Consider the following 24144-nt stretch of genomic DNA (forward strand, 5'->3'; position numbering starts at 1 on the left):
CAGTGGGACTGTAGCCTGAGTGTAAGAGACAGACAACCATAGACGTGTAGTTACAGACACAACAGACGGTGACAGATGACAAACAGAAAGACATGTAACTGGTGAGAGGGTTATCAGAGAGCAACAACAGGATGCTACAGCCCTGTAACCTCATCTCTTCTGGTGACGAGACATAATGTTGAAATAGAACCGGGGGTGTTGTTGTGCCACATCCTGTTATCACTGATAAAGGCTTTAGGAACCAAACCAGTCCTCTATCCAAATTCCGTTTTTAAATGATGAATTATCCGCATAGTTGTTGTTTCCCCACACACTGATGCCAGTCGACACTCGATCTCCAGTCTTCCTTGTGTTATCATCTCCAGAATCGTGTCAGTCAAACTGTCTGCTCTCACCCTCGCCGTACTTGTGGCTTTAACCCTGGGCGTCAGTCATCATGAATAGCTGATGTATCTAGACTCTGTCTGTCTGCTGTGCCACCCTTTTAATGATAGTTAGTCCTGAGAATTCCCATGTGGCAGTTGACATGAATTCATAAGTACTTTAAACACACATGGACTTAAAGGTTTCCTATTTGTTTTGACTGGTCCCCTCCACTTCAGACGCTACAGACGGTCTGAGTTCCGCCTTTTCCCAGACGGTCCATTCAATGGGTGCTTCCTGTCTAAAAAAGCTCACAACCTACTTGAGAATGTGTAGGCCAATAATAGAGTGAGTAGGGTTCCAAACATTACAACTATAACTATATTTAAATCATGAAATCCCCCCCCCCCCCACAAATGTGCAATGTAAAGGCCAGAACAACTGGTGGCTTGATAATGAAATGTGAAAGCAAACCTGTTAAACACTCACTCGGACTCATTTGGTGGACACATTCATCAGTTAATCCAACGATCATTTTATCTACAGAGAAGTGTCAGAGATGGCTATAGATGGTGATGATCTGGAACTGTCTGTACGGTGCTGACAAGACACTTTAACACCTCGGAGAATCTATAGCCTCATAGGTGTTACATCTCGCACCTCCCTGCTTGCTGTTGGTTCAGATGTGTCAAAGCACACACAAAAAGTATGTTTTATTAGGGAGGTCTGCCTCGTTTTCACTCATACCCACTGGGCACACACTGGTTGAATCAACGCTGTTTCCACATCATTTCAATTCCATTTTTTAAATATATTTTTTGAATTGAACCTTTATTTCACTAGGCAAGTCAGTTAAGAACAAATTCTCATTTATAATGACGGCATACACTGGCCAAACCCGGACGACGCTGGGCCAATGGTGGGGCAGTGGTGGTGTGGATTAGGAAACTCCTGCAGTGATGTTCATGGTGAATCCTGGCACAAGGCTAAAATCTGGCGAGGTATGGAAGGTGTCCAACATGGGAACAACTGCCAGGAGACAAACATTCCACAGCGTGCCGGGGATTGCGGAGACGCTGGTGACTCGCACGCTGTCACCGTGGCTTTCCCCTGCAGATCACCCACCTAGCCAATTAACAGCCCACAGTGTCTGTGGGATTAGGAGCGGCTGGAGTGGCAGGACAGTTCTGTATAGCCCCACTGGGAGGGAGCACTCACAGCAACTGGCTGAGGGCTTAATCCACTTTCTCAACATATACTCAAAAGCTGTCTTTACCATAATCCAGGTGTCATAATATCTCTAGAAGTGAAGGCTTGCTTGAACTTCAGAGTGGCTATTACTTGTGAAGACAGTGTCCTTGAACAGACTATAGTGAAGATCCAGCCTCAGAGGAGTGCTGCAGGCTCCTCCCAGACCGATCCATCCATATACAATAGCCTCTTGAAAGGTCCATTGGGTAAGGTAATACATTAGGGACCTTCTACAGTGTCCCACAGCAGGCAAAAACAGTTCCTGTGTGTTCAGCCAATAGCTTGATCTCACATCCATCCCACATTGACTCGGAAAGGCTGTGCCTGTAACTCATGATTATAGAATTATTTGATCTGAGTGCTGGGCAATTCATTCCTGTTGGCACAAGCTGTAATTGAATTATCCACCAACAGTCTTAAGAGTGACAATGATAATGTACTCAAACACTTTCCATGACATTGTCCTAATTTAATCATTTGAATTATCTGAAAACATCCCATTATTTCATCAAAGACATGGAAGGCTGCCCCGCCCATTCCTCACTCATATACCATCGCTGCCCAAGGCCCAAAGTACTTTCCTACACTTAAAGAAACATACACAGAGTACACAAAACATGAGGAACATCTTCTCTTTCCATGACATAGACTGACCAGGTGAATCCAGGTGAAAGCTACGATCCCTTATTAATGTCACTTGTTAAATCCACTTCAATCACTGTAGAGGAATGGGAGGATGTAATACATGTATCACTAGTCACTTTAAACAATGCCACTTTATATAATATTTACATACCCTACATTAATCATCTCATATGTATATACTGTACTCTATACCATCTACTGCATGTTGCCTATGCTGTTCGGCCATCGCTCATCCATATATTTATATGTACACATTCTTATTCATTCCTTTACACCTGTGTGTATAAGGTAGTTGTTGTGAAATTGTTAGGTTAGATGACTTGTTAGATATTACGGCATGGTGGGAACTAAAAGCACAAGCATCTGCTAACCGTGTGTATGTGACCAATACAATTTGATTTGATAGGTTAAAGAAGGATTGCGTCATTCAGAGGGTGAAAGGGCAAGACAAAAGATTGAAGTGCCTTTGAACGGGGTATGGTAGTAGGTGCCAGGCACACCGGTTTGTGTCAAGAACTGCAACGCTGCTGTGTTTTTACCACGCTCAACAGTTTCTCATGTGTATCATGAATGGTCCACCACCCCAAAGGACATCCAGCAAACTTGGCACAACTGTGGGAAGCATTGGAGTCAACATGGGCCAGCATCCACTTTGGAACGCTTGACACCTTGTGGAGTCCATTCACCGACGAAATTGAGGCTGTTCTGAGGGCAAAGGGGGAGGGGTACAACTCAAGGTGTTCCTAATGTCTGGTATACTCTGTGTACAAGGGAACTCCACTGTGAGGCAGGAACACTTAACTCCATTATACTTGGGGAACAAGGATCATCTCGTGAAGGATCATCTCGTACTGTATGCCCTGGGGTCTAATACTCTTCCCAGTCCAGTGATCTACAGTGACAACATTGGCACCTGCAGGGCTGTTGAGTGACACGTGGGCCCACACCCTCAGCGTTAACATCATAACAGTAGCACCAGAGGAGATCAGCATTTCAATATTGATGCTACTCTCAGATATGCAAATATCACCGTCAGCTCTTACACCCCAGGTTGTGTCGCGTAAGACATGCTGGATGTTGGCGAGATGAAGACCCATCATCTTTACCAGTTGGACACTAGGTTGACACGCCTAAAGTAATTTGACCCCCATTACAACACATTCTGAAGTGTACACAAGGAAGAAGGCCTGTTCTTACTGTGGAACACCAAAGAGATCTTCAGCAGAGATATGCAGGTAAGGTCAATTTGATAGTGGATGCAACAAAATAGAACATTTCCTGAAAACATTTAGGGAAAAACAGTCCTAACTTAGGGACTCAAGCACATATCGAACTGAAGAAATCGTTTTTTCTTGTGTAAGTGTCTTAGGGGTGTGCGAGACACAAGCTTTTGCATGGAATGCAAATCAGGAGGAAAATTTATTCTCCGGACAGACAGGACCTTCTCCAGGCCTCTGCCCCGGCAGACACTCGAAAATATGACTCTAAGCTACGAGTGTTGACTGAAGCTTGATTACTGCCATGTATGCCTCATAGCCACTGGCTAGGTCCGGAGATTTTCAGTTAAATACAGTATATTACAGCTATTGCATAATGCTGTTTATTCATAACCTACTGTATACCAAATCCAACTAATGCATCTGTAATCTAGGATTACTGTTATGGGTGTGCCCACACTTCAAATGGGGCTCAGTTCAATCATTCCATTGCAGTATTTATGTATTAGGCCTAAGAGCCAACCAGCAACCAACCAGCAAAAAGACAATCGTCATCACAGAGGAAGACCAGTTCTTTGTAGCGATATACAAGTCACCCTGCCGTCTAACACAATAGCTCGTTCTGTAAATGCCATTTCCAGCCATTGTTGCTTCTACAGGAGGAATGTGGCCACATTCACAGCAAGTGTGGCAAACTAATGTGAAAATGTACCTTGTTAAACCTGTTAAACCGGAGGTGGTGGAAAAACATTGGTTCAAGACAGACTCTCCTCAAAGCCTAGGAACGAAGAGGGATACGGTTTAGATCAATGTAAAAAGTAGGACAGTGAGAGGGAGGAGGAGATTTGCTTGAGAAGATAACTACCCTGCACCAATACCAATGCTTGCTTTTCAAAATGACTGGCTTTGAGCACAGCCATGGAATAAAAGGTTAGGGAGGGGGCAACAGGGTAGCTCTAGCGATCCCTCATTCTCCCTCCTGGTGTGTGGGGGATGTGTGTAAAAGAGCTGCTGGGATGCGAGTAACACAGACACCCCCCCCCCAGGATACAGATGCCTCTCTCTTTTGAGTCCAGCCACAAAGGAGGGACAAGCAACACACCCTGTCTCCCTGACTCCCAGGCCCTCCCATGACTCCAACTACAATGTGCCTGGTAGGACGTCCCTCCAGTCAGATGCCTGGGACCTGCATTCACTGCTCTCTGCCTGGCTCAGTCCCACAGGACACTACTGTACATTGTGTTAAAAAAAGAGTGAATCAGAATACACCGAGACATCCTCTAGAATTAGACTTTTCTAATTCAAGCTAAAATGGATGACAATTTAGAGAGGCATCTACACTAATAGGCTTCTTCTGTCTGGTCTGTCATGCAGCTGCTCGGAGTCCTAGAGAGATAGCTGAGGTTAGAATCCTCCAGAGGAGAGATAGCTGGGGTTAGAATCCTCCAGAGGAGAGAGAGCTGTGCTAGTGTAGGAGCATCTGGCTGCGCGCCCAGGCCCGACTCAGGAAGTATCTGCTGGGGGTCAGAGGGCCCTGGCACCATCTCGCCCAGCTCCGTCATTCAGCCCTCCACCTCAATGCATTAGCAATGCATTCCTCCAATTCAACAATGGGGAGTAATTCAATTTCCTCAAGAGTAAGACTGTGTGAAATTTCATTAGCGCGCTCTTTCTCGCTGAATACATTTCCGGTGCATTTGTGAAAAACTTGGCTGCCTCTTCAGGAGAAACAAGACTATTTAAACACCGTTCTGCTTAGTTTCTTTACTTCTCAGTCAAACTGAAACGTTTGAGAAGCAGGGAAGGAAGGAGGTAGATGTGATTGCTGCATATTCAGACAAGAATTAGAAAAAGTCATTAAAAAAAAGTATCGAATATCGTAAGCATCATTGACCATTTACATGTAAGACCAAAATAAGATAATCTGATATGCATCGTTGTCTCCATGCATACTTAACGTATACCCTAAAGAGTTACCAAAGTTCACATCTGGTGCGAGATACTAAATGGACCTTCCAAACTGATGACAGTGCAGTGAGTGGCCAGAAGGAATGGACAGCTGCTGAGTTCATCTACTTCTCCAGCTGTTCACTTATCATCATCCTACGACCCAGGAAGAAGTGTTGACCAGTTCTCTTTGTTCATACTATGTTGGAAGAACACGTGACAAAACCGATTTGATTTAAAAGGATTTGTTGGACATTTCTGTCATGTTTGTTAAATTCATGTATCGTAAAGGCTGAGTCCCTAACGTCACATTTGTAGTAAAATGGTATGAACAAAATACTAGGATTAAAGTACTTTGGCTCATGATCATTCAGGATTGAGGGACCATTCACTCATCCATCCCCGTTCCCATCCCTCCAACCCCCCTTAGACTAGACAAGACGCCAGTCTTGTAGAGACAGCAGCTGCCTGACGTTCTGCCCTACAGGAAGGAGACAATGCTGGACGTCTGTCCTGTTTGTGACACTGGCCTCTCGCCTGCCGTCGGCCCAGTGAGGTTACACAGACAACACAGCCTTTCTCCTCCAGTCAACAGGACATCCAGGCCTATAGCCTTTCAATCTGCACACTACAGAGAACAATAGCACAGCCCAGAAATACATTTGAGCTATATTACTGCCTGTAACAAAGCCTGCTGTGTTGGTATATCAAAATACTTGTATCAACAAACAACCATCACCTCAGAGTACTATAGCGCAGATATATTTACTGAGACACTGTGCAGTTCTGCTGCTACCTAGTGCTACTAGTCACAATGTCAGCCAAGTGGAGCAAGAAATCTTATCTTTGTTCACCATTGGTAGCTGCCCATAGGCTACATTATTTTACAGTGGAAGCCTGAGTTAAAATCAAACTCTCATATAAATCATGCATTTGTCCATTTGAAAACAGTTACGATCAACATGGTCTATTCTTCACTACATGTAAAGACAAGTCAGGGTTCAACAGTTAAGGTTGGTTTAATTTCAAAACACTGATTTCAAGCTCAATAAAACCACAGGTTTAACATGTACAATATTTTAGTAATTGCTTTAAAATAATATGAAAACAAATGAGTAAATCAACAGGGAAATGTTATCAAAACAAAGCAATGAAAGACAAAAACTATATCGTATTCCCATAAAAGCAACAAAAATGTTCTGCTTGCTACACATTGTAATATATGCAATGAACACTAAAAATAATCAATGGTAAATTACCTTTTTTTTAATGAAGCAAAAAAGATTATCACAATGACAAAGGAAATGTCAACTTCACCAGCTCATTTAGCAAACATGTTTTAAAGGGATACTACAGCATTTTTGCAATCAATCCCTTTATCTACTGCCCCATAGTCCGATGCACTGGTATATTCAATTTTTTTGTCTCTGCGTGCAGTTTGAAGGAAGTTTCTAACTAGCGTTAGTGCATTTGCTAGTAGATACCATACACTTCCACTCATTCAGCTATCGCTAGTTAGCATTGGCTCGCAGATCTACCTCTAACTCATACTGGATGCAGAGACGGTGGTCTATTAGTTCATCTGACTCTGGGGAAGTAGATAAAGGGCTAAATAGCCAAAATCCCGAAGTATCCCTTTAAAGTCTGTACATTGGTCTAGCATTACAACATTAACAAAGAGAATATGACTACTCTAAACACAGTAAAAATGCATTGTTACTATAATAAATGGTCTTTCACACAGGGAATAAAAGAACAATTCATTTTCAGTTCAAAATGTAGGGCTCATTCTCCTCGTTTGGTTGCTCAGGCAACCGCAGTGCTGTGAACTGTACAAACAGGCCTACGTGAGACATTTAAAAAGATCCTTGTAAAGGTAAGGTGTTGTGTTTGGTTATTGGCACAGTCTGAAGAAAGGACCACACCTCTCATATTGATCACACCGCAGGACGAAGGGGCGCCAAGAGAAGCGTCGGTAGCAACAACGTACAACAATATTTCACTCTACGTTTGAAGGGGCACCATGCTTTAAGAGTCCACAGGGAAGTAGGATGCTCTTGCTGAAAAGGTAAATGGTACAAGTGAACCCGCGTCACCACAGCATTCCTTCAATTCACCCATTGTGAAACAACTACCGCAGTTGTATTTTTTTTCCTCTCTCCAAAATCATTCTTTATGCTAAAACACATCTTTGTGACCATGAAATGCTGGTGCATTAGGACGTCCATCTTGCAGTTGTCTTGGCTGTTGTAACATGCATAACCGTATACTAGAACACATGTATTCTACCCCTCTTTAGAAGAAATACAGACTAATACATGTACACAGCCTCCAGACACTGGATGGAACGTGATGTTACAGTCTGTGACTATATCCATAGGGTTCAGCAGAGGAGAACTGTGCGAGGCGGTCAGAGATCTGTTGGGAGGACAGGAGACTGGGCAAGCAAACACACCGACCACTGTACGCAGACGAACACCAACACAAGATACCTGGCTAACAGAAGACTACTGCAAATGCTCTTTTAAATGAGTCTTATAATGGTGGAGGTAAACTCCTATTTTGTTTGGTCTCTCAGCAACCTGGAACCAGTCCTCATATCTGTGTGTTGAACAAAAAAAAGCTTGTGCTTCTGTTAGTTTCAAAATGTTTCCTTTCCTGGTCTGAATAGTCTTCCGGTTTGGGAACAAAACCTTACAATAGAAGTGTGAACCTTTTATTAAGCATATCCTCAAATTGACCAAACTCTTGGATGTAATGAGAATTGCAGTTCTGATACCAGCAGTCTGTGGTATTGATGAGAGGACAGCGGGTCCCACCGTTCACAGCTCTTCTTCTTTAGTGAGCGCCATCCGTCTTTTCAGTTCACACCATCCAAGAGCCGACGCTGGAATCGAAAATAAACTCGTTTTCCACAGCAAAACTCTCCAGTTCAAAATCCATGTAGCTTCAGTCATTTTTCAGGAATTGTGGCATACTATATCACTCCCCCTGGGGGAGGGGGGACAACAGCCACAAACATGCAGGTCAGGACTAATGTAAGAGTTAAGAGGTCCCAGTCTTTTCCAGTCATAGACCTACTACTATAAGACATTATGAAATGAGATAACTGGTCCCACTCACAGTCTGAGACAAATGCAATAACAAGCTGATGTCTACGTGGATAAGAAATCAGCAGTCTCAGCTGGTTAGACAGTAGTAACGATATATCAGTGTGATCTCGTCAGACACATGGATTGAGAGAACGGATAATACCACTGATGTTAATGCCCTTTCCTCGATCCGGCGTTCTACTGGTCGTGTTGCAAGTCCTCCAGATAACAGGATTACATGAGGAACTGAGATGATTCACTATTATGAAGAACCCGGAACACGGAATGCTTGAGAAACACTGGTCTTTGTCGTTCAGACATATCAGGGCCATAGTATTGTTGAGGTACATCCGGCCGTTGAGGAACCGTGCCTGGATCCCAACTTGCTATGACAGAGGCCAAGTTCTGTAAAAAGGTGTGAGAGAACAGTAGTTTCTAGGCCTTTCCACAGCTCTCTGTGTAAGGCATTGCTCAACATCTCCTACAGCAATGAGAGAGAGAGAGAACAGTACGTAGCAACATATTGAACAAAATCACTATCAATAGTAATCAGTGCTAGATATTCCCATAACTGTCTCAGTCCTCACCAAAGCAATGGGGGTTTAGTTTCATTATCTCAGGTGTTCTCTCCTTCACAGCACCATAACCAGTGGTTTTTGCAGTGGGTAACATGGAGACCATTTGATGGTGGATGTCTCTTTCATACAATATCAAATACAGGAAGACCCCACAAGTGGCAGACAAATAAAACCAAAAGATGTTGTTTGAGCAACATATCCTCACGGAAGACAATATCACTCCGTTCAAGATGATATTTGGTGGACTGAGCAGACAGAGGAGTGGAAAAGGAGCAGAGAAGTTTCACGAAGAGCTGGAGGCCAGTTGCCTCATTAGTCTGTATTGTCCCTGGGCCACGAGGATGGCCCAGCACTGAGGCGAGGCGGTGGTAGGGGGTAGCAGGGGAACAAGGGCCACCACTCAGTGGCAGCCCATGAAGAAGATGACAGAGATCACACAATGCTGGAAATAACCTCCCATTGGCCCTCACCCTGCACTGGCTAGCTGCTCCGCTGTGGCCCAGCTCAGACTGGCCATCTGGAAACATCATGAAAGGTCCTACGGAAAACATTGTAATGACGACAGAACTATTTACACGATGCGTCTGCCTCGCGTTCCTTTCTTTGCTCTGCCATCAAGCACACTTCAAAAGACATATTTGGCTCAGATGTTTGAAGTTGTTGCTGGGGGAGAGGGCTAGTAAGAGTGAAGAGGAAAGGAGATGGGGACTGTAGCCTGGATGAGGATGGCGATGACGTCACAGAGATGTTGAGGGGCATTGGAGAAGAGTTTCCAGAGGCTAGGTGGTTCCAGACTGGTGTGTCTGTTGGTGGGTCACGCCCCTCGGTGTTGTCTAGAGCTGCGCCGCTGGGTGATGTGGTGGGCGGTGTGGAGTGTGCTGTCGTGAGTGGTGTGCAGAGTCGTGTTCTTGGTGCTGTGATGGGTGCTGTGCAGGAACGGGGGTGGAGGTACTGGGACCCGGTCCGCTGTTGGCCAGGTACTTGGCCCTCATGCTGGAGGTGTACTGTTGAGAGAAAGAGACATGTAGGCGTAACAAAAACAGCATGGGATGACCCGTGTATTCACAGATAAAACATTTTCATCCAATAAAGAACTGTAAAAAATGGAAAAGTCATGAAAGGGCCTCCGGGAAAACATTGTAATGAAGACCGTAGTCTTTACATGTTGCCTCTGCCTCAGGGGTGTATATTTGATATGTTCTATGTTTGAAAGTGCAGGTATTTTCCCTGACATCAAAAAAGCATGACTAATGTAACAAGCTGAGAACAACAGGTCACCTTAACAAATCAATAGAGAGGGGTTGGCTGTGAGGGCTGGAGAAATGAACAAGCTCCACACATCACACCACCAACAGAGAAAACATTCAGTCTCCATTAATTCATTTGAAATTGAGTCACTGAGCAGAGTACATTAGCGATACAGCACCGGGGCTTTGCATTGTGGGAATGTCACCCTGGGAGTCATTTGGACAGCCTATTGTGGAAACCTAGGATCAGCAATATGTTCAGAATATCGCTGATTCCCCTACCCTCAGATTTGGCTCTGAACAGTCTGTGTGAGATCAGAAATCTACCTACAGTATCTAATATACTATAGGTAGAAACTATAGGTAGATACTAGTGGTAGATAATAGTGGTAGATACTGTAGGTAGATACTAGTGGTAGATATTGTAGGTAGATACTAGTGGTAGATACTGTAGGTAGATACTAGTGGTAGATACTAGTGGTAAATACTAGTGGTATATACACTAGTGGTAGATACTGTAGGTAGATACTGGTGGTAGATACTGGTGGTAGATACTATAGGTAGATACTAGTGGTAGATAATGTAGGTAGATACTAGTGGTAGATACTATTGGTAGATACTATTGGTAGATACTATTGGTAGATACTAGTGGTAGATACTAGTGGTAGATACTGTAGGTAGATACTAGAGGTAGATACTAGAGGTAGATACTAGTGGGAGATACTAGTGGGAGATACTAGTGGGAGATACTAGTGGGAGATACTAGTGGTAGATACTAGTGGTAGATACTAGTGGTAGATACTGTAGGTAGATACTGTAGGTAGATACTGTAGGTAGATACTAGTGGTAGATACTAGTGGTAGATACTTGTGGTAGATACTCGTGGTAGATACTCGTGGCAGATACTGTATGTAGATACTAGTGGTAGATACTGTAGGTAGATACTAGTGGTAGATACTGTAGGTAGATACATTTAAACTAAATTCCTGACATTTAATCCTGGTAAAAATTCCCTGTCTTAGGTCAGTTAAGATCACCACTTTATTTTAAGAATGTGAAATGTCAGAATAATAGTAGAGAGAATGATTGATTTCAGAATGTATTTCTTTCATCACATTCCCAGGGGGTCAGAAGTTTACATGCACTCAATTAGTATTTGGTAGCATTGCCTTTAAATTGTTTAACATGGGTCAAACGTTTTGGGTAGCCTTCCACAAGCTTCCCACAATAAGTTGGGTGAATTTTGGCCCATTCCTCCTGACAGAGTTGGTGTAACTGAGTCAGGTTTGTAGGCCTCCTTGATCGCACATGCTTTTTCAGTTCTGCCCACAAATGTTCTATAGGATTGAGGTCAGGGCTTTGTGATGGCCATTCCAATACCTTGATTTTGTTGTACTTAAGCCATTTTGCCACAAATTTGGAAGTATGCTTGTTGTCATTGTCCATTTGGAAGACCCATTTGCGACCAAGCTTTAACTTACTGATGGCTTGAGATGTTGCTTCAATATATCCACGTAATTTTCTTTCCTCAATATGCCATATTTTTTGTGAAGTGTACCAGTCCCTCCTGTAGCAAAGCACCCCCCAAACATGCTGCCGACACCCCTGTGCTTCACGGTTGGGATGGTGTTCTTTGGCTTGCAAGTCTCCCCCTTCTTCTTCCAAACATAACGATGGTCATTATGGCCAAACAGTTGTATTTTTGTTTCATCAGACCAGAGGACATTTCTGCAAAAAGTATCTTTGTCCCCATGTGCAGTTGCAAACCATTGTCTGGCTTTTTTATCGCTGTTTTGTAGCAGTGGCTTCTTCCTTGCTGAGTAGCCTTTCAGGTTATGTTGATATAGGACTCGTTTTTCTGTGGATATAGATACTTTTGTACCTGTTTCCTCCAGCATCTTCACAAGGTCCTTTGCTGTTGTTCTGGGATTGATTTGCACTTTTCGCACCAAAGTACGTTCATCTATAGGAGACAGAACGCATCTCCTTCCTGATATGACGGCTGTGTGGTACCATGGTGATTATACTTGCATACTATTGTTTATACAGATGAACGTGGTACCTTCTGGCGTTTGAAATTGCTCCCAATGATGAACCAGACTTGTGGAGGTCTACAATTTATTTTCCTGAAGTCTTGGCTAATTTCTTTTGATTTTCCCATGATGTCAAGGAAAGAGGCACTGAGTTTGAAGGTAGGCCTTTAAATACATCCACAGGTACACCTCCAATTGACTCAAATGATGTCAATTAGCCTATCAGAAGCTTCTAAAGCCATGGCATCATTTTCTGGAATTTACCAAGCTGTTTAAAGGCACAGTCAACTTAGTGTATGTAAACTTCTGACCCACTGGAATTATGATACAGTGAATTATAAGTGAAATAATCAGTCTGTAAACAATTGTTGGAAAAATTACTTGTGTCATGCACAAAGTAGATGTCCTAACCGACATGCCAAAACAATAGTTTGTTAACAAGACATTTGTGGAGTGGTTGAAAAACGAGTTTGAATGATTCTAACCTAAGTGTATGTAAACTTCCGACTTCAACTGTACCTATCTACCGTATCTACCGCACCTACCTACCCACCCATCTATCCAGTGTATATATAGTATGTTTCTACATGGGAAAGTAAGGGCTTATCATACTGTACTTAGAGATAATAAACCATACTGGAATTGGGTTGGGTTGTCACATCGGTGTACATTACAATGTATTTATTGCAAAGGAAGGAGCAGACACAAAACCAGGTGCACTTGCAGTACATACTCTGTGAAAGGATGTGACAGGTTTACAGAACAAACAGGACTTATTCCACTTGCCTATAACTCCTATAGAATATACATGCCATTCAGCTTTTATCCAAAGCGACTTGCAGTCATGTGTGCGCCTATGATCATCAGCGTTGCCAGCGCCATGCTCGGCCAACTGGATAGAACCAGACGTTATATCCTGCACACGGTTGTACTGAAAAGTGGCCTTGCCAGATCATTGTGACTTTCAATGGGAGTCTCTTAGACTTAGAGGTAAAGTGAGGTGGAGATCATCCCACTCCACACTCAGTAGCCATTCTACCCTTTATAGTGTTAATCTATGAGCTCTGAAGGCCAGGAGAGAGACGGACACATAGGTGGAACAACCTGACAATAGCAGAAAGATGTACTGGCTCACAGAAGAACTCAAGACTTCCAAAATGAACCAGTACAAGTCCTGGACCAGGGGAATCTCCTGGCAACAAAATGGATAAAGTTGTTCTCTTCTATAGTAATTAACTCGTTCCGTTTTCAAAACCGTCAATCCCTAAAAAAAGTCCACTCAGAGGTCATTCACAGTGTCCACTCCTTACCAGACCCTCCCTGGTTCCGGTGGAAAGTGGAATGCAACAGTCTGAAGGGCTCGGCAGACTGCAACGCAGTTAAGTGAATGCCGTTTTCTATCGGACGTAGGCTTAAATGTTCCTGAAAGAAAGGCCATGGTGGGCCTGGAGGCAGGACAAGAACGTGACGTGTACCACCTAAAACAGCTGCAGTGCTGGGGGATAGGAAGGCATGCTGCCCAAGGCCACAGTCAGGGGACACGCGTTAGGTGAGGGGTCACACTAGCAAGACACAGGAGGGCAGTGGGGTGGCAGGTAACTCTGGATAGGGCGTGGGTGGTTGGGGTTGGGGGGGAGTAGACTTGGTTTGGGGGGAACACAGGCCAGTAAGTGAAGGTGGGTGGGTGGGTGGGAGGGGTGGGCATTGTCTGTACCTGTTAGCATACCGGAGGAGGTTACCAAAACGATCTCTCACTCGCCGAGGGCTTTAACTGCCAGCTGTTGCGGCTGTAACTGTCCATGTCGGCAGTCAAATACAACTGTGTGGGTTTGCAGGAAAGAAAACAACAGCGACAAGACAGTATAGAGAAGATACACAGCGCAGAGTCTAGGCCCAAGCAGACACACGGACACCAAGGAGGGGCTCAGCCTCCAGGACAGGAGGGCGACCGGCCAGGGAGGACCAGGGACCACTGACAGAGGGATTCAGGTTGACTTACAACACACAACCTGTGGAGACTGGTAGCTAGGATCGTCATGTTGATTCTAGCTCTTACTGTGAGCCAAACTCACTTGAATATGTCAAAATAAGAGGCAAAAACAAAACGCCGACTACACCGAGACATCAGTTCCAAAACCAGGCCCCGTTGGCAGACGGTTTACTTTAAAACAAGATCTCGTCGGAAAGATCTTTCATTATCATCATTATCGTGTCCTACACAATGGCTGCCAAATGACCCAGTCAGTGGAGGTGTTCTGTCCATCAGTGTATAACGTAGACATTGGGACACTTACCGAGGGAGGAGGGGACTCTCTCTCTATCAGTGGGGTGTTCTCACACCGCGGGTTCTGGAAGGCATTGGCATTCTGGGTCCTGTGTAACAGAACAAACACACACTCCCAAGGTTAAACACAGGCGGGGATGGAACTACAGCTGCAGGACCTGTGCGCACGCACACACACACGCACAGAAACAGGTGCACAAACACGTACATGACTTACTGACCCTCAAAATATACTTTCCATGCCACAGAAGCACGTACACCCACATATACAAATAGTTCATGATACCATTTAAACCGCTACAGGCACCACAGACACAGATCCCCACAGAACATCCATTGGGCTGTACTGTACTGTACAATCCACCAAAACCAGAAGTACCAACAAATCCCCTCCCCCAGGCCCCATCCTAAATCCTAAGAGGTCCATTCATAAGGCTGTTGGGTTTCAAAGAACCACAGCTGGAGAGCAACAGCTGCATCACTCATGGCCGCCAGAATGTGACCCTCTACGGGGGAGCAGAGCACCGCTCCTCTCTTTCTCAGCAGTGCCCTAAACGTGGAGGCTGTGCTAGTACAGCCCTGGGTCACATGGTATCTCACATTCCTCAACCCTCACCACCACAGCCTGCTTTGAACCTTTCAACACTGAGAAAGTGGAGGGGAAGTGCACCCACTGTTGCCCAGCGATTCTCTTTGAGACGAGTGTTCCACGGGACTGGTGTTACTGTACTCACATGTACTCTGTGACGGGGGCGTTGCTGACGGTGTGTGCTGCAGCAGGGATGCTGGTCTCGCTGCCGTAGCTGCTGCCACAGCTGTACAGGCTGGGCATGTGGACGCGGTACAGGTTGTCATGGTTCTGCAGTCTGCCGCCGTGGGACACGGACTCGTCCTCGCTGTCCGCCTCGTTCCTATAGAGACACAGAGAGAGACACTGCTGAGTCACACATCCACCAGGACACATACTACCAGGGTTGGCGTCAATTCCATTTCAATTCAGGAATAAAACAGAAATTCCAATCTGACTTCCACATTTTCTCATAGAAAATCATTGAGGAAAAGGCAACAGAAAACATGTCATACCCTAAGGATGCAGCACCCCCTGCTTGGACCAATTGAGATATTACATGTGACTAACACATTTCAGTTAATTACTATAGCTCAGGCCTTGGGCAAATCAGTGTCATTTTGTAAATGTCAGATCTCTATGGAAAGACGCATCATTCACCCAAATTGTCAAACTCGGGCTATTGCATGTGACAAACGTACAAACAGACAAGGACACATCCACAGTCCCATTCTCAATTTCATCGTGGGGGACAAAAATTGGAATGACAGTTTATTTCCAAATTGCAATGGAATTGACTTCAACCCTGCAGAGTGACAAACGGCCACAAGGTGGAGCCCCTCTCCCACTGACGGGGAGAGCAGCAGCAGCACAATAACAGGCACATTCACAGTCACGTTTTGCATTCATCCACAGCCACGTTTCTAGTCAATTTCTTCACTGCCCAAGGGGAGACGAAAGTGTGTTCTCTTTGAGAAAGGGAAATGAGCAAATCCCCACTGAGCTTAAAGAATAAAATCACGCTCCACTAAGATAAACATGTATTCAGTTTCCACACAAATATTACAGATTGATCTGCTACAATATGGATTTGGTTTTACTTCGCCATTTCTGTTCAAACAGGAGCTGTGATCGTGACTAGCGCAAGGGCACCACTGAAAGCCCACATCGTCACATTTCCAACAAACAAAGACATTTCCCCCTGTAGCACAACGGTCAGGGTATAAAACATGGACCACAAAAGAAGACAAAAAAAATAGCCCTTGTGGCGCTGCAGTGAATAGCGCTGATGATGATGATGACATGGTGGTGCTTGTCTCCCTCTAGTGTTCAACACACCACCCACAGCGTTCTCCTCCACACAGCTAATTAATGACATCATCCCATTCAGGGCAGCACGCATTCACCCATACAGAACATTACAAAAACAGAGTATGTAGGGGGGGGGGGGGGGGGTGTTCATATATAAAACATACCAATGGAATGGCTTATGGCATTAAAAGCAGTACAGCTTAATGTTGGGTTATTAAGAACTACATGCGTCATTAAAACAATGAGTTATTACTCAAACAACTATGTCATTTAGGAGATGCATTCCTATGCAAAACCCTTTGTTGTATAACAGGAACAGCGAGCTGAGATCAAACTGCAGCACATAACATATCCGCCAGTATCCTCAGAACTCTGCTAATTACATAGTGGAGTTAAACTGGAGGCGTGGCCTGGGACAGCTAACTCATCTCTCTTACAAGGCATTATGATTCATCCTATCCATCTGCTGCTGATAGGGGCACCCAGCGGAGGGAAATCAGATGGATTTCATAAAGTACAACGTCAACCTCCAAAATTACACCACTCCATGCAATGGTTGCAATAGATTTAGGCAAAGCTTTGCACGATTAGGGAGAGGGGGATAACAGGAAGTGATATTTTTGGGGAAGCAGCTGGGCCCTCCTGGCCAGGTCTGATGGAACACACTGTCAGTGTTCTACACACTAGCAACGGAAGACTTAAAGCAGCGAACACATTTAGTCAGGGGTTTAGAAACTCTTCAGAAAAAAAACGATTAAATTCTATAATAGTATTGTCTCTGTCTGTCTACAGGCAAATCATTATCATTTGAGTCATTTCTGTGTAATGTAAAAATGGGACTCAAGAGGCTACAGTCCGTGGTTCAGGCAAAAGCTCTATTAACTAATGTATGAGTTCTATTGGAAGCAATTCTAAATAGTTTCTCTAACCATGAAATACTTAAAACAGTTTATTTTCTGAACCATTTTGCTCATAGACATGGAACACTAACATAGAAACAGAAATAGCATCGAGGTCCAATTGGACGGACTGTATGTGGTACTGGAGGATAGTGGTGTGTACGGGAGAAGGGTTCTGACCTCTTGTTGTTCCAGGTGTGAGGTAGGCTGCAGACGATGGAGCTGAACATGAGGGCCGTGATGAAGGAGAAGAGCACCAGGTAGATCAGGCCCTCCAGTCCATCATAACACAAGCCTGTTATAGCCTGGACATAGTCCTGGAACACAACACAGCAACACAGTTAATAACACAAGCCTGTTATAGCCTGGACATAGTCCTGGAACACAACACAAGCCTGTTATAGCCTGGACATAGTCCTGGAACACAATAACACAGTTAATAACACAACCCTGTTATAGCCTGGACATAGTCCTGGAACACAACACAACCCTGTTATAGCCTGGACATAGTCCTGGAACACAACACAACCCTGTTATAGCCTGGACATAGTCCTGGAACACAACACAAGCCTGTTATAGCCTGGACATAGTCCTGGAACACAACACAAGCCTGTTATAGCCTGGAACACAGCAACAGACAAGTAATTTATAATGATACCTGACATTATTTATGATCACGGTATGCACAGGGTGGTACAGTGCATCAGTCTCTTCAATTATGTGATGGTGCATGACGTTAGATCATTAGTAGATGTCATACAAACAGACATGTTGAAGTCGGAAGTTTACATACACCGTAGTCAAATACATTTAAACTCAGTTTTTCACAATTCCTGACATTTGTCAGGAGACCCATTTGTGACCAAGCTTTAACTTTCTGACATGTCTTGAGATGTTGCTTCAATATATCCACATTATTTTCCTTCCTCATGACGCCTTGTCAGGAATTGTGAAAAAATGAGTTGAAATGTATTTGGCTAAGGTGTATATAAACTTCCGACTTCAACTGTACGTACAGATTAATGAAAACATTCTTGGCAAATGCTTTCGCTCTCGTCCGTCTTGCACTGGTCCAAGAATTTCACCTCTAGCGGCACAATACGAATGCGAATACATCCACATTATTTTCCTTCCTCATGACGCCTTGTCAGGAATTGTGAGTCAGAAAAAATTAGTTGAAATGTATTTGAAATGTACATACACACACACACACACACACACACACATACATATATAGTAGGCCTGTATGACAGGACAGTGATGCAATTGTGCATGAGCAAATGTGAAGTTTTGCAATGCCTGGATACAATACCACTAACACGGTCACAGATCTGTCTGCACATAGTACACTCCACTGTCTAGTAGGGCGTTACTTAGGTGCCGATACGATATGTATTGCGATTCTCACAATTCTAATCTGTACTGCGGTTCGATACTGTGACTTTATTGCGAGTCGATCCTTCAAAAATATTGCTGCTGCAGAGGGACAAGACAGAGCCATGAGAAAATGAATTGATCACAAGTCACTTAAAAAAGTTGAAAAGAAAATGGGCTCTCTATTTAAAAAGAAGATGGAGAACAAGCTATACTGGAGTTTGTTTTGGTGCAGGTACAGCCAACTAGCGCAAAAATAATATTGCGATATTGTGAAAACTATGAGCTATACCTTCAAACAATAATAACCCGTTATGTAACTACATGGAACTTTCCTCTCATCACTGCCGTCTGGTTGCCATGTCATATACATGTATCCATGACAACTAGTGCACAGGCTAGAGGTTCACATCACGTCATAGAGACACAACTAACCTACCAAACAGATGCTACATTTTGCCTGCCTGCCACACAGGGTTACTGTACACAGCGCCCTATCTGACACACATGCTGGGGGGAGGGAGGTTAGACATGACTATTTAATGATACATGGCGTGGAGGAGTGAGAAAGCAGGCCAAGACGGTGCTGCTTCAGAGCCAAGCAAAGTACAGTCATTATCGAGAGGAAGTAGCGCGACAACATGCGCAATACCCGGGAGTGCTATTCAACATGACCAAAGCAGAGTAAGTTGGGAATAATATTGTCCAGCTTTTAATGAAAACATTTCATGACGACCGCTTCTGCTTCCTACATTTGCACTGAGAGACGTCTTGGTTGTTCCCTCTAGGTACAGCATGTTTACATGTGATGTAGAGGCAGGCGCGTTACACCATCCTCCACGCTCAGCACAATGTTCAGAAAGAAATATACGATGCAGAACAAACATCCCTCTCTGTAGAAGAACAAGCCATGTCAGCTCTATTCACGTCATGACATTTCTATGTGCTACTGAAAGTGGCCCTGGTTTAGGCCGAATGTAAGCTCCTGGGCTACTGCTTGATTGGCTCAGGTTCTCCTGCCCTCCGCTGTGAGTGGTGGGGGTGAGAGTGGGAGTGACAGTAGGAACAGTGAGATCCAGACAGGGCACCGGCCACATAGGGGTTAACAGGGGGGCTGCTACTACAGATCAGAGAGATATGCAGCTCAGCCCAGGGCACCGGCCACATAGGGGTTAACAGGGAGGGCTGCTACTACAGATCAGAGAGATATGCAGCTCAGCCCAGGGCACCGGCCACATAGGGGTTAACAGGGAGGGCTGCTACTACAGATCAGAGAGATATGCAGCTCAGCCCAGGGCACCGGCCACATAGGGGTTAACAGAGGAGGACGTGAAGAGCTGTCAGGGAGGGCTGCTACTACAGATCAGAGAGATATGCAGCTCAGCCCAGGGCACCGGCCACATAGGGGTTAACAGAGGAGGACGTGAAGAGCTGTCAGGGAGGGCTGCTACTACAGATCAGAGAGATATGCAGCTCAGCCCAGGGCACCGGCCACATAGGGGTTAACAGAGGAGGACGTGAAGAGCTGTCAGGGAGGGCTGCTACTACAGATCAGAGAGATATGCAGCTCAGCCCAGGGCACCGGCCACATAGGGGTTAACAGGGAGGGCTGCTACTACAGATCAGAGAGATATGCAGCTCAGCCCAGGGCACCGGCCACATAGGGGTTAACAGAGGAGGACGTGAAGAGCTGTCAGGGAGGGCTGCTACTACAGATCAGAGAGATATGCAGCTCAGCCCAGGGCACCGGCCACATAGGGGTTAACAGAGGAGGACGTGAAGAGCTGTCAGGGAGGGCTGCTACTACAGATCAGAGAGATATGTAGCTCAGCCCAGGGCACCGGCCACATAGGGGTTAACAGAGGAGGACGTGAAGAGCTGTCAGGGAGGGCTGCTACTACAGATCAGAGAGATATGCAGCTCAGCCCAGGGCGGCGGATGCACTGCAGGCAGAGAGGAGCAGGTCTGAATACAGGGTTGAACCAAGAGCAGTGGAGCAGAGTTGAGCTCAGCTGAGCGGAGCACAAACGCACGTGCACAGGAGTGTGAACCGTGAACGTGGTCCTCTCCATCACACAGGCAGAGGGAAAGCCAACTGCGGGTCACACAACGACTCACTGGACCGTTTAGACACAGCTTGCAAACATCATCGGACTGGACATGCACCGAATGTACCGCACAATGTACCGTACATACTAACAACCACATCCCAGAGAGGGATACGTACACATGTAGACCGTGACCACGCAACACCGAGACCATACGACATCCCCTATGGAGTAAGGATGTTAGCCATGGGCCCCTTGGTGTCCGAGGCAGGAAGGCAGCTCACCATGTGAAGGCTTCGGCAGTCCACCAGGGCAGTGAGCTGATGCAGGCCGATCTCTGTGGTGTTCAGCACCCCCTGGATCTGTTCTAGATTCCCCTGCAAGACACACACAAACACACAAACGCTTTAAAACAAGGCCAAGTCGACATTTAACACAGCAAATTAGGCCAGACCACTGTCTCAGTGAGCGTGTGTGCGAGTGTATGAGAGAGATACTGGCAGTACTTCATTTTTGTGTCCTACTTAAACTAGTAAAGGTTGGTATGACGTTAACAAAAGTAGAGAGTCGGCGAAACTTTGAGGAAACTCCCAAACCAGAACAGAGTCAGCAACCCTGAAGCCTTGTGCAGACAGACTCCAGGTTTTTCCATTGAAATGAGGGTACTTCCTCCGAAACCTCAAACTTAGCCTATACCGCCGTCTGTCTGCACGAGGTGTAATAACAAACCACGTCCGGATTCTCCTATGGACTGTAACGGCCGGCAGAGAACAGCGTCTGTCCAGACGTCTATTTTAAATGACTAAATGGGACACGAGGGCTGATGAGTGTTGATGGAGTTCTCCATCTCTGGTAGCCCAACAGTATGTGAAATGTTCCCATGAACTCAGCATTTTCTCTCTTCACTCTGCCACTGAAGTAGGCCTCGATTTTCCAACACGTCCCAAATGTCAGGCCCCATTTGTTGCTCTTTCCACACAGCGGAAAGATCAGCGCTGGACAATACAACACAGGGCTGTACACAGAGGACGACAGTGAAAGTAACATGAGCATAACGCAAAGGTGAAGTGCCAGTAGACCTTTTGTGGCCAGGTGCACTCGTCTCCTCCCTCTCTCTGCCTCTTGGTCCACTGGTTCCATTCAGTGGACTGTTCAACCCTTAGAACTGCTACAATGGTACAGCCGGTGTATTCAGACCAGGGGGAAAAGGCTGGGTGTGTTTGTGTGGCGTGACTGAGCCAGCAGGTTATACAGCAGTATCAGTACTCTGGCAGGTGGCGTTCACAGCAGGAAGTAAAGTGACGGATGTCAGGAGTCAGGACGCTCACCTTAGTTTGGGGGTACTCTCTGGTGGCCGAGCGGAGCAGCTCAGACACGTCGTCCTGCATCTCCACTAAGGCTTTGTGGCTCCCGGACAACTTCTATAACACAAGAGGGGAAACACGACCGCCTGTTTCAGACATGGCACCGAGTACTGCGCTACTTGTTCAATGTCTTCGGTAAGAAAAACTCCTGACCCTAACACAGAAAATGTAAAAAAACAACCCTGCTAGCAAACTCTAGTCCTTTCTGATAGTCAAATATGTCCCTTTACACTCAACCCAATGTCGGCACATTCACACCCTGGTACCCGTCAGATATATTACATTCATTACGTATCAACCCTTTTTCTTAACAGACGTGCCTGTGATAGCTAGGCTGGGCTTGTGCTGCACTGAGAAGAGGACAGAAATACTACAGTCCATTAAAAGCAGGTCACGGATAGGGTCTTATGGGCAGGGTCTTCAAATCACGTTAATATTTGACACTGGCAATGGCCTTAGTGGCAGTTTCACAGTTGTACATTTAAACCTCCAGGAAAAGCTGACATAAAAGATGAAAGGAACAGGGAGTGTGTTCTCTCTCTCCCAGCAAGACTGCTCCTCTCTAGTTGGACTGGTAGAGTGAGTGTATGTCATAATATGCTTTTTGTGACCCCTCCAAAAAAACAGTCTTGCAGCCTTGACCAGTATTCTTTGGACAAAAAGCTTTTCTGGGAGATATGTTTATTCACTAAGATCTACGTTTTGCGACACTTTAATTAGCCAATAAAAAGCTACAAAGTCTAAGTGGAAAGACAATATTTTCCCTCTGAAATAGCGGTTGTTGACTAGTCTTACTCCTCTTAAGACTGTATTTTCAGCCAGAACAGGTTCTAATGACGTCATTTCCACCAACTTCGCCCGCTGGGTCCGAGGTGTTGGTGTGAAATGCTAATCTGGGACGGAAGTCCACAGAGGAATCTATAAAGGCTGCGCATGATCACCATCACCCTTCCTTTCGTCCAATGGGATCGCCTCATTTACACGCAGAGGTCATTCGGAGGTCATAGATGAGAGAGAAGATATGTGCATACATTATACAAATGTACGCACGTGGGGAGACGCATCAGCTAGATGAGTCACCTCACGGTTCAGCCTCATTAGATCAGATAAATTATATAACCTGCATCAAAGGTACAGGCTAGCTTGAATCACGCATGTACTGTATACTGAAAAAGATATGAATACTAAACATGTTAGAAAAACAACACATCCCTGGTGTCTGTGAGGCCTATATGAAAGCGCTTCGCTAAAATATGATGGCCAGTAAAAAGTCTGTTTGAAGTAGCCTACCTGTTGGAATGGGTTGGTTTGGCCCACACTGCACGTCATGTAGTACTGCAAAATGTCTGTGGAAAAACACACACAACAGGCCTGGATCAGATGATGTGAAAAGTACCACAGACAACCTCAGTCTAGTTAATTCTTGTAGTACGGTGACAGTCACTGCTACAAGGTGAATTGCATGAACACATTCTCACAGGGGCCATCATGTTCTCTCTCCAACCATTTCCCCTGTGAAAGCAGGTCCTTTAGAAGCTGCAGTATGTGGGAGCTGTCATTCACCACCATGGTGACTTACTGGATGGTATTTCTATTCCCTGACCTTGACATCCCATAGCCTTTATATGCCACTGCCTGAAGCAGTGCCCAGGCTACTGAATGTCAGCTGGTGAACCCCATAACCTACAGTGATGTGGTATCATCTCAGGTCAGCTTCCCCAGAGACAGAGAGAGACGGACAGAGATTGGGTTATTTTTTGGGGTTGCTTTTCTGAAGGAGGGTGAATAATGATCTTTGGGAGGGCCTGCAGAGTAATCAATGGCTGCTGATTAGCTGGGGGCTTGTGAGGAGAGGAGACCGGGGGCTTGTGAGGAGAGGAGACCGGGGGCTAGTGAGGAGAGGAGACCGGGGGCTAGTGAGGA

General features: G+C 45.3%; 1 protein-coding gene across 5 annotated transcripts in view; it reads right to left on the reverse strand.

Annotated features, from left to right (window-relative positions):
* Window positions 1–6426: 6426 nt before the first annotated feature.
* Window positions 6427–24144, reverse strand: part of LOC110486297 (protein tweety homolog 3) — a 58930-nt gene continuing 41212 nt past the window's right edge. For 3 of the 5 annotated variants that reach the window (XM_021557779.3, XM_090196384.1, XM_090196385.1), the window contains 7 exons: window positions 23512–23567; window positions 22186–22278; window positions 21142–21234; window positions 17616–17752; window positions 15392–15568; window positions 14668–14746; window positions 6427–10097 (listed from right to left, as the gene is read on the reverse strand). In XM_021557779.3, coding sequence (XP_021413454.3) covers window positions 9927–10097; window positions 14668–14746; window positions 15392–15568; window positions 17616–17752; window positions 21142–21234; window positions 22186–22278; window positions 23512–23567 — 806 coding nt within the window. In that variant the 3' untranslated portion in view covers window positions 6427–9926. Of the gene's footprint in view, window positions 10098–12131; window positions 14193–14667; window positions 14747–15391; window positions 15569–17615; window positions 17753–17846; window positions 18028–21141; window positions 21235–22185; window positions 22279–23511; window positions 23568–24144 lie in introns of those variants that run through there. The other 2 variants (XM_021557780.3, XM_090196383.1) reach the window with 2 other exon arrangements.

This window comes from Oncorhynchus mykiss, chromosome 13 (genome assembly GCF_057628025.1).
Source record: "Oncorhynchus mykiss isolate SJ-2025 chromosome 13, ASM5762802v1, whole genome shotgun sequence".
Lineage (NCBI taxonomy): Eukaryota > Metazoa > Chordata > Actinopteri > Salmoniformes > Salmonidae > Oncorhynchus > Oncorhynchus mykiss.